Consider the following 12,004-nt stretch of genomic DNA (forward strand, 5'->3'; position numbering starts at 1 on the left):
CTCCACAAAGTATGCAAACAGACAACCACGTATATTTCGGAGGATATCTCACTAAGATACATCGCGTGTCACTTCGATGTTTACCTAGTAGTCTACGTTAAAACAAAATAGTTTATTTTTAAATCGCGGTCTAATATGTTTTTTCTTTCTGCCTGTTTGTAGTGAGTCAATACAAATAAATTAACATACCAAATTTGAAGTACACAAAAACTTTGTCTTTTACGCGAAGTTATTAGGGCATGCAGTTTAAATTAAAAGTTATCGACGATCATATTACGCTAAATAGTGCTGGGAACAGCGGCGCGAAGGGTGATAGGGCAGTGTATGCCGTAGGACGATATAAAAAACTTTTTCACAAGAAATCACAATCACAACACAGTCACGGGCATCCCCTAGTGAAGAATAAAGAAAGTTTTATTCATTAAATAAATACTACAAACCATATAAACTATTCATTAATTAGTAACATATAGGTAATACATCGTCTATTGTTTTTCTTAATTATGTTCCTATTTCTTACAATAACTTTCAAATTGCCTATTAAGAACATTACATTGATGAAAATATAGTGACTATATTTTAACCTGACACTTACATGTTTAAACTACGGCACTGTAATTGTCATCAATTGCGTCATTCTTTAAGTAAAACTAAATGAACTCGTCTCAAAATGATTTGAACATATGTTACAGTAAATTTATAAAGTGGGTAAATAATTAAACTTTAATAACTATAAATTCATATTTGCCAGATGACAACATTCATGTCCCAATAACCACATTTTACATTTTAAAAGTTGATAGAATAATAATTTTAGAATTTTTCAAATCGTACATTTCATTCGAAAGATATAACGAATTTAAAAAGTTACAGATACAGAAAATATTAAAACAGGCGGACACATAATATATAAAGTTAAAGAGTTTGTTTGTTTACTTGAACGCGAGGATCTCAATTACAAAGTTGTTCCCTGGTTGTTCCCCTTTAAAAGTTCTAAAAAGAAGTCTGCATACTATGTCTATCTTTTAAGGTTGAAATATACGCGAACGTTGTCGCGAGTGACCGCTATTTGTTATATGTTGCAGGTTCACCTATTTACCGGTTCTTTTTTTTTTATTCCTCTACAAATTAGCCCTTGACTGCAATCTCGCCTGGTGGACAGTGGTAAGTGATGGTGCAGTCTAAGATGGTAGCGAGTGTACCTGTTAGGGAGTATGGCATTCATATCCCCAATAGGTTTCTATGCGTCTTTTGTCGGTAGAGTGGTACCTAACTAGCCACGGCCAAAGCTTTCCACCAGACCAGAACAGAGAAAAGTCATAAATTATAAATTTCCAAATTGCCCCTGCCAGGAATCGAACCCGGGACCTTCTAGTTAAATTCACTCTTTATTAATTCTGTTTGCAGCTCCAAAACTAAGTGGCAAACTGAATGGGGGTTTAGTAATAAATTTGTTGTCTGTTTGTTACTCTGTGGTCTCACGGCTCACCAACGAGTGAAATATTTAGTTTAATTAAGTTTGATGATAGAATACCTTTTTTTTTATAATTTTAGCACTGAACTAAAATCTCGCCTGGTGGTAAGTGTTGATGCACAGATGCATAGTAGACTAACCAGTTAATGTTCTAGAAGTTATATTAAAACCATGCCTCTTATCGGTATCTACACAGTATCGTACCGCAACGCAAAATCGCTTGACGTCTTATTGTCATGATGGTAACTAGACAAGACAGACAAAATGAATGATGCCACTTCAACCTTGTTCCCGATCTTCAAGATTATTTTAAAGAAACTTTGGTCTGATATGTGTTATTCCGCTTCTTTTGGGTCACTCGTTTTTTTCATCTACTGATGAAATTAGTGCTAATTATTATATCTTACTCGCTTCAAGCTACGAGTTAACGAATTTTAAAAATCGCGATGGTTGCAGTTCGCAGTAGCGTCTTATACTAATTAGCAAATTTTCAGCATTGATGAATGTTATTTTTACCGAACACCTTATTCATAATTAGAACCCTAAATTAGTGAAGTATCAAAGTTATACGTTCGACCTTCTTTCTTAGCATTAGTTTCTACTATTTTTTGTCAGGCTATACCTCTTTGACGTAAAATAAGGCCATTCTACTTGTCAGTTGCTTGACACATGACACATGTTAATTTTTAGTTTGGTTGTGACGTAAACAAGTTAAGCTGGTTGAAAATTCAAAAATTTCTTAGTAGTTTATTACTTAATTGCGGTTTATGTAGTTTAGTTTACTGTTTTTAGTTGTTTTCATTAGTAGATTTAAAATGTCATCTAGTTCTACAAAGAAAGCGAAACATACAGAACTGTCGTTCTTAGGAAAGTCCTACCTCATCGCATATAACGGTGTTCAAACATTGGGGTGAGTATCTTTATTTATGATCATAATCAATTAATAGTATTACGTAGTTTTAATAATTCACTTTAATAATTAATAATTATAATATATTTATAAATTACAAATACATCATAGGTTACCTATCTATGTACTTTATCAATTTCCTTTTTTTTTTTTTTTTTTAATTAAAATAATAATTATAAGCTTTTAGCAGGCATCCTAGGAATTAGAACAAGCCAAATTTTCTTTTCTCTAGGTTGTTCAGTGGGCTTGGATAAATAACCAGGCTCCATGTTGTGCAAGTCTCAATTTGTGGAAGAAAGAAATCAAATTTTGAATTAAATCAGGAATAATATAAGCACTGCTAGAACTTCCAAGTATATCTGTAGTAACTCTATCACCAGCCCGGAACAGAGATTCTTGCATGAAGCTGGCAAGAAACTCAGCAGATGCTCTTTTACAACATTATTCTACAATATTTTTTCTGGCTTGTTTCTTTTTTATGGTTTCTTGTATTTCAATAAGAAAGATGTAGGATGATGTAAATAGACTAATATTCTATTTTACAAAATTAATTATGAAGTTGAGTGTCAAATGATTTTATTTGATTTGTCTCCTTTGTAAAAGATAAACCCCATTGATCTTTATCTGTTTTGATTGTTCTTAGCATAACCCTGATTTTATAAAAATTTAAGCAAGGGATACACAGAGTTTTAGTGGTTTCAAAACCTACAAAATTACTCTATTTCACTCAATGGAGTGGTATGTGCCAGGGCTTTTGTAGGTAAAAAAAAGATTTTTTGTTTTAAAAATTCATTGCTGTTCTTTCTAATCAATGCCTACTCATTCTAAAATTTGAGTTTTATGTCTGATATATGGGAGTTGTACCTATTTCTTTTATAATTTTTTTCATTATTTAAATATAACAACAATTTACCACTCTCTAAATATGTTTCTACATGATCCACAGGGGTAACTACGCCCACTGCTCTAGTCTGTTTATCCAGTTTAATGGCAGTTTATTCAAATGCAACCCCATTTAGTGGGCTACATGTTAGATTTTAGCAAACTGACATAAATCCACGTTTCGCGTTTTTTGAATTGTCGAAAAAAAAGCCTACAGCACATTCTTAATAGGCTCTTTTATTTGCTCTGAAGCTTATGTAATAAAGCAAATCTGGGTCTGTAAAAAATGTGGAAAACTTTTCCACATTTAGGTTCTTTTCTGTCTACGGTTTTCTGCGTGCGGATCTGTTCCGCTTACGTGTAATGGTGCGCCTGTAGTAATCTGCGTCCCCCCTACGAGTGCAAACCGTGTGATAGGAAAGCGTATATGAAATGATAGGTTACGGGCGCGGGTTGCACGCACCTGGTCGGCAGGCGGATAGAAATCCGCATGAGCAGAAAATGGCCCTTAAGCGTGCGGAAATACTCATATACGTAAACTGCTCTTAAGGAAAGTCGCGATCGCGCATTATTTCAATTTTGATCTCCTAAACTATGCGTCAAAACAAGATACTATAAACGGCAAAGCTTATCTTCATAACACAACACGTTGATTAAAAAAAGATGCCCAATGTGAATTAAAAAATAAATGGTTTAGACTTTGCAAATAGAGTCCCTTATGATACTGTAGTACTGTGGACTACCAACATCGGTTTTATTATTTAGATTCTGACATTTTGACCTTTATTTGCAAAAAAAAAAAAAAAACTCTGAAGTGGCTTTATTTTTCCTGTAATATTTATTCCTGTATCCTTTATAAACGGATTGAACAAACTGTATGAAGTAAATAGATACACGTTTGAAATGCGATTAATTGTTTAGTTGATATTTAAAGTACCTACCTACAAAACATACAAATATAAACAGTAAGATATTTTTGAGAAACAATAACAAACTATGCACACAATGCAGTTATAATATGGTTGATAACATATTTATCAACATGGATGCAATTTGTACAGATGCCTACTAAAATTAACTCAAAGTGAAAGTTGGTTTAGCTGCCGTCACTTCGGTGGGTAACATGGTTGAGTTAAACATTGAAAGTTGACCACGCCTAGTGAAAACAGTCATTAAAACTGTGACTATCTACATTCTTCACGAATATTTTAACTCGCACGATGACCGTCTGTGGGCACATCATGGAACTTCATAATCGGTTAGGTTAGGTGTTCCCCGCGATTGTACCCCGTTTCCTAAAGATTGAAACATAATGTTATGTTTTGGCCACATGGATATCTTACTGATAGACGTTGACCCATCCCATACTTTTAATTGTTTAATATCTGTTAAATTATGCGACCAAATAACATACTAAGCTTAATATCATGCATGAGTTTCCTTAGATAATAAAAAGTTTTTTTTGTAACTTCGTCTTCGTTCGCGTAACAGCATCTAATAAGTTTTTTTTGTCATCCTCTTTTCTACAGAATGGTGATCCACGACCACGGATATTCCGCCTGCGTTATTGCTTCGTACTGGCTTAGCGTTTTATCCAACTTATTTATATTTGATCGGCTGCTGAGACGTCGTCGTAGTCGTATGTTAAGTAGGTAGCGTATAATCTGCATCAAAAACAAAAAATAATTATCAAACCTGACTCGTTTGAGCTTAGTGAGTTGTGAGAGAAAAAGAAGTAAAATAATAAAAAAAATCTTTTTTTTCTTTAGCTTTATTAATTAAATATTGATATTTTTTTTATATATTTTGACGTGTACTTTTTCTTTTACGTATTATATTGTATTGACGTAAAACGTGCCCGCGAATATTAATTTAAACAACACTAAGCAAGTTTTTTTTATAATAGATTCGCTTTTATTATCACACATACCGATCGACATAAGCGGCTTAATACTCGTATGTGTAATCTGTATAAGTTCGCTAAGCAAGGAACAAACGAAGGTGTCCTTCCGAGTAACCACGTCTGCAGTGTCGTGTAAATCTGCGTCCTACTTGCTCAAACCGGTGCATCGCGTTTAGTGCCTGATTGTTAATATGCACGCTACCGAGCTTTAAACACCTAGATTTGGCAATAATTGCCGACTATTACGATGTCGCGTAAAAAGTGATCAGTGGTATGGGCCATTACCATACCAGATTGCTGTCAAGGGGTAACTTGTAGTGGAATAAGTAAGCTTTAGAGGGTAAACTGAACAAGTTCACTCGTGGATCAAAAGTTCCAGGGCGCGATAGGTAACACCTATAGCAGTTAACTGTTGTTTGGATTTCTGTTAAAAAAATTCAGTAGGGCAGGCATTCTGAAATTGGTGTTGTTCAAACCCGTGGCTTGAACAAAACCAATTTCATTGCACCATCAGTATATTAACGGACAATATGTAAACGCTATATCAAGAAACTCTTCCAAGATTTAGCTACGGTACCTACATACTTACTTGCAGGTGGAGACGCTCTAGATCACCTGCGATGTAAATATTTGGACATACACGTGCAATCTTTCCTTTGAGATATCGCTTGCGCTTGATAGTGCCCACTGAATGGACCCCTTTAAAACGGGACAGATTTTTGTCTGACAGCTAGCTTTGTAACGTTTTACTGTTAGCACGCCCTATAGAGCTCAGCCATAAATCATGTTTACTGTACCGTATTCCTTTTTTACATTCGTAACTTATGCAAATTTGTATGCCATTAGATCCGTTTGTTTTCGATCATGCGATGTTGACGTATAAAACGTGACCCATATATTATAATATCGACCAATTAAGGGTGGGGGGGGGGGGGGGGGGGGCTGCTGAGACGTCGTCGTAGTCGTATGTTAAGTAGGTAGCGTATAATCTGCATCAAAAACAAAAAATAATTATCAAACCTGACTCGTTTGAGCTTAGTGAGTTGTGAGAGAAAAAGAAGTAAAATAATAAAAAAAATCTTTTTTTTCTTTAGCTTTATTAATTAAATATTGATATTTTTTTTATATATTTTGACGTGTACTTTTTCTTTTACGTATTATATTGTATTGACGTAAAACGTGCCCGCGAATATTAATTTAAACAACACTAAGCAAGTTTTTTTTATAATAGATTCGCTTTTATTATCACACATACCGATCGACATAAGCGGCTTAATACTCGTATGTGTAATCTGTATAAGTTCGCTAAGCAAGGAACAAACGAAGGTGTCCTTCCGAGTAACCACGTCTGCAGTGTCGTGTAAATCTGCGTCCTACTTGCTCAAACCGGTGCATCGCGTTTAGTGCCTGATTGTTAATATGCACGCTACCGAGCTTTAAACACCTAGATTTGGCAATAATTGCCGACTATTACGATGTCGCGTAAAAAGTGATCAGTGGTATGGGCCATTACCATACCAGATTGCTGTCAAGGGGTAACTTGTAGTGGAATAAGTAAGCTTTAGAGGGTAAACTGAACAAGTTCACTCGTGGATCAAAAGTTCCAGGGCGCGATAGGTAACACCTATAGCAGTTAACTGTTGTTTGGATTTCTGTTAAAAAAATTCAGTAGGGCAGGCATTCTGAAATTGGTGTTGTTCAAACCCGTGGCTTGAACAAAACCAATTTCATTGCACCATCAGTATATTAACGGACAATATGTAAACGCTATATCAAGAAACTCTTCCAAGATTTAGCTACGGTACCTACATACTTACTTGCAGGTGGAGACGCTCTAGATCACCTGCGATGTAAATATTTGGACATACACGTGCAATCTTTCCTTTGAGATATCGCTTGCGCTTGATAGTGCCCACTGAATGGACCCCTTTAAAACGGGACAGATTTTTGTCTGACAGCTAGCTTTGTAACGTTTTACTGTTAGCACGCCCTATAGAGCTCAGCCATAAATCATGTTTACTGTACCGTATTCCTTTTTTACATTCGTAACTTATGCAAATTTGTATGCCATTAGATCCGTTTGTTTTCGATCATGCGATGTTGACGTATAAAACGTGACCCATATATTATAATATCGACCAATTAAGGGGGGGGGGGGGGGGGGGGGGGGTTAATAATATTTTGTCACGCCATTAGTGAAGCGTATTAAGTATAGTGGGCGAGGAACGCGGGCAACAACTATTTTTCATAAAACAAATATTTTTTACCTAATTATATTTAATTTCATCATTTGTTACAGGTGGGCATATTTACTGCTGCAGTCCTTAACGTATTTTCTAAATCGTGGTACACTAGAAAATTTTTGGCAAGAAATAAAATGGACGGTTATAATATTCCAAAACACGGCACTGCTGGAGGTAAGCGGGAAGATTGTTTCACTTAAACTTAATTTTTTTGTATCCTACATTCCTTTAAATCACCTCCATCCATTATATTATGGAACACGGATAAGAAACTTAAAAGATACCTGGCCTCTTAAGGAACGGGTTATGTGGAATTTTATTTTCATAAATACCTACCGCCAAAAGAATAAGTTGTTTAGAGCAAATTATTTTCATCGTTATAAAAACATAAAATTAATTTTAAAAAGAAATAAATAAGTTCTGTTGCCATGCGAATTCTTTAACTTTTCTTCTAAGAGTTCGTTACCGAAACAATACAAAGATTTGTTTAAATTGTGTATGTGTTTGTATATTTAAATTGTAACGTTATCAGTAAAAATTAAGGATTAATTGTTAATCAGTATAAGGTTTTAAAACGCTGAAAGCAATTTGCTCTTAGATTCTTATTTCAAAAAATTAAACGCGTTTCTCATTTCCATATTCGTCGTGTAACATTTCACATTGTAGTACCTACTTAATTCAGACGCTTTAAGAATACCTACCATTGTATTCAAATTATATATAGGTATAAATTTATTTAAATTAATACATACGATAGAAGGTAGGTTAATTTAAAATACCGAGTTGATTTAATTAAATAATTGTAGGTAGGAACTTACTTGTAAACTACTCATTTTCAAGAATGTACCTACATACGAGGAAAATTATTAGTTACTTTTAACAAATGAAGGACATGTAACTCTGTAAAACTGGCTATGATATGATTATATACATTGCAGAACGTAGCAAACTACAATGCGGCCTAAAATGCTATGTGGCCGTTCTGTCTATTTTTCCGAGTTCTTTCCGTTTTTGGAATTGTTAGTTGACTAAATAAAATTAAACATAGCCGAGATAATCAGTAATTCTTACATATAATATTTTTGTTATTTATTCAATACCAAAGTTTTTAATAGGCAAATCATTAAGTAAACCTTACTAGAGAATGCGTTAGACTTAACAGGTTTAGCCACTTATTTAGTGAGATATATGCTTAAGAGTACTTAATACCTACCTTTGTTTATTTTTTTCTTCTGTAAAGAGTTTCGTAGATTTAATAACTGATTTTTAGATTTAATATCTATCTATTTGCTACATAACGTATGATTACTTAATAATCCTTAAAATAATGCCGGGTTAAAATATTAATCTGGTGACTTCAAAACAGTAGAGGAAAAAAATCCTTGTTTGTTTGCTGAGTTTTTTGTAGCAGTCTTTGTTACCTATATTTAACTACTTCTTAAATTGACCTTTGGCTTTGACGTAATAACTTAATCTAAGTACAAGTTATGGAATCTCAAACTTTGCAGGCATCCAACATCCATACCAATAAATATAATCGAAGTTTCTGTCTGTAATTTAGAAATAACTGCCATATTATTATTCGAACGAAAGCGAAACCCAATCACACGATTTAAAAAAGGTTTCTGTCTGTACGTCTGGGCTAATCCTTGGAACGGCTTAAACGATTTTGGTTGAAAGTTTGCGAAAGCAACGTTGGGAATTGTATTGACTTCATACTCATTACATATAATATGATGTGCGTTCAGCTGTAGGTTCGATTGTATTTTTAATTTTTTATTTTAGTTGACTTATGCTTATTTTATGCATAATAATTAATATTATGCATAATCTAATTGTAAATAGGTTTAACCCGCGACGTAAAAGAATAGATTTATAAACATTAAAAAGAGGCCGATGTCGTTCTATCTCATTCGCACGCCCATAATATATTGTACGAAACAGCCGCTAGCATGGGCCGCCTTTTATAAATTTCATCTTTATTCATTAACATTTTACTATTATGATGTTTTTTTTAAGTATTAAAATCTATGAAGTTCTTTAACGAGTCAATTTCGACTAACACCACGTTAGTATTGACTGTATTGATCAGTCTGAAAGGCTTTTTTTCAATCAATTGAAATCCTTATGGATACCACCGCATCACGGGACGGCGCAGAGGTTTTGTCAGACTCTTACTGATTTAACCACCGCTGTTGCCGTACTCACTGTTTGACGACGGAGCCACGGGAACGCTTTATATCCGAAACATCCTCCCGCTCCCGGCCTTCCATCCTGGGGTGACATTTGAACATATGCGTATACCGTACATCTGTACTGTATTTTGAGATGGAAGTTGTCAAAATTTTTCACAAATCCGTTTATTCTATCTAGGTTCTGCATGCAGCAATCAGATTGGTCCCTTCCAGCGTTTTCGTAGTACTGATGCAAGTCTACTCCAGAGTGTTCCTGGTTGCCGGCGTCTTGCTCGCTACTGAAGCTGCCACAATCAGTCCAGGCCTCCCCCTTTGCGTCCTCGCGTGGTCTGTAACAGAAATAATCAGATACGCATATTACGCACTCAATTTGGTTAATGCAGTACCACCGCTACTTACTTTTTTCAGGTAAGAACCATAGTCACTTAAGAGTCTTTTTTACAGAAATAATATGGGATGAAGAACTTAGAAACGAACTCCAAGTTAGAAACGATAAGCGAAAATGTTTTGGAAAACTTACTGAGTAGATATACTTAGTCGTGCAATGCTGCCAAAAATTCTGGCTGAATTGCCGCGCTGAACATCCGGACTGATCATTTGCGCAAACAATGATCAAACCCTTCAATCACCATTTAAGGCATTAAACAAGCTCGTTCTCGTAAAAATGTTTGGCACTAAGACTTCATAGCCAAGGCAAACGGGAGAAAAACGAAACACCATGGGAGAGGTATGCTGGATCCAGCCATCTCGGCTACAATCCCCGGTCTTTATGCATGCATTGTACAATTATTATCGTCATCCTCAACATTATCATTACCAACCGGTTACCGGTCCACTCTATAGTACACAGGTCTGCTGCCAGAATGAGGAAGGTGCAGGTCGTAGTGCACCACGCTGGCCGAGTGCGGATTGGTGGACTTTACACGCCTTTGCGAACATTATGGTGAACTGTAGGGTAGTGTAGGTAGTGCAGGTTTACTCACGATTGTTTCCTTCACTGTTAATGCAAGTAATATTTAGGTTATCGTATAAATTGCTCTGAAAAGTAAGAGGTTCGTGCCAGTCCCCCCGAAAGGGAGGCCGAAGCCATAACTACAAGGCTAGCCACGCTTACTTTTTTAACACAATTTTTAAAAAAAAAAGCTTTTAAAAAAAAAACTCTTATACAACAATGGCATTATTAGAAGTCTCCCATGCAGCACCCCTACAATTGCCTCGGAGACGCATAAAGGTGCAACCTTAACAGAGAATTGAGAAACAATAATTTTGCCTAAAAAAAGTACAATAACATTTTTTTTTGTTTCCCAGGTATAGCTTTAAGAATTAACTTTATGTAATGCATTTATTCTAAATTTTTTTCAGGTACTCAACTTTCCTCGTTCTATATCCTCTGGGCATAACTGGAGAATTGCTTTGTATGTACCATTCACTAGAAGAAATTGCCGAGAAACAACTGTTCACTGTGTCAATGCCAAATAAATGGAACGTTATCTTCAATTATTACTATTTCCTAGTATTTTACATGTTACTCTACATACCATTCTTCCCTTACCTCTTTGGACACATGTTAAAGCAGCGAAAGAAAATACTCGGAGATATTTCGAAGAAATTGGCATAATCTGTTTTTAGTAGAATTGTTATTTATATTAATTTATTTATGCGCATTTCTTTACATGCTCCAATTTGGTTTAGATCGCTCAATTAATATTATTATATGAACTTTTTATTAGTGCGTAAGCGTTAGACTGACCTGTCATATTGATAGGCTAAAATCACAATCACCCATACCTCTTTAAGTGCTTTATAATATATCATACAATATTCTTATTTGTTACAAAAATTGCCATTAAGGACAAATAGCGGCCTCATCGGCCTTCGTAATGATTGCTGTAATGACTGTGTTTATGTTATGTATTCAATAAACTTTAGTTTCGTTACATGTATGTTTTATTTAAACTCCGAGCCCTGAGAAAAAAAAACATGAATACCTACAGCACCATGTGCAGAAAGCATTAAATCCTAACGAATCAGTGGTTTGTAAACAGTTTAGAAGGTCGGATTTATACAATTTCTTGTGATATAATTTTGTAAATAAAATAAAAATGCATATAAAAAATTGCCAGTGTGTCGCAGGTTCAAAGCCTCTCGGTTCCGTAATTTTCTTATGCATTTATAAAAAATATAAAATTGATATTTCCATCAAGTGTCGGAAAACAGTTTTAAAATTTTGTGTTTTTACATACACAGTTTTTTAAATTTTTGTGTATTTTTTGTTGAATTACATTTTTTTGTTTTTATTCTAATATAGATTAGCCCTCTCACCTGGTGGTAAGTGATGATGCAGTCCAAGATTTTAAGGGCCTACCTGATAGGGATTATGGTATTCATGCCCCCTAA

The 12,004-nt window shown here is 34.9% G+C and overlaps 1 protein-coding gene across 1 annotated transcript; it reads left to right on the forward strand.

The window, feature by feature from the left end:
- The first annotated feature begins 2,171 nt into the window (after positions 1–2,171).
- On the forward strand, positions 2,172–11,544 carry LOC120623443 (very-long-chain (3R)-3-hydroxyacyl-CoA dehydratase hpo-8). The gene is made up of 4 exons (XM_039889473.1): positions 2,172–2,384; positions 7,469–7,586; positions 9,786–10,015; positions 10,970–11,544. The coding sequence occupies exons 1-4, from the start codon at positions 2,290–2,292 to the stop codon at positions 11,223–11,225; spliced, it is 699 nt and encodes a 232-aa protein (XP_039745407.1). The 5' UTR covers positions 2,172–2,289; the 3' UTR covers positions 11,226–11,544.
- Positions 11,545–12,004: the final 460 nt, after the last annotated feature.

Source organism: Pararge aegeria, chromosome 4 (assembly GCF_905163445.1).
Source record: "Pararge aegeria chromosome 4, ilParAegt1.1, whole genome shotgun sequence".
Lineage (NCBI taxonomy): Eukaryota > Metazoa > Arthropoda > Insecta > Lepidoptera > Nymphalidae > Pararge > Pararge aegeria.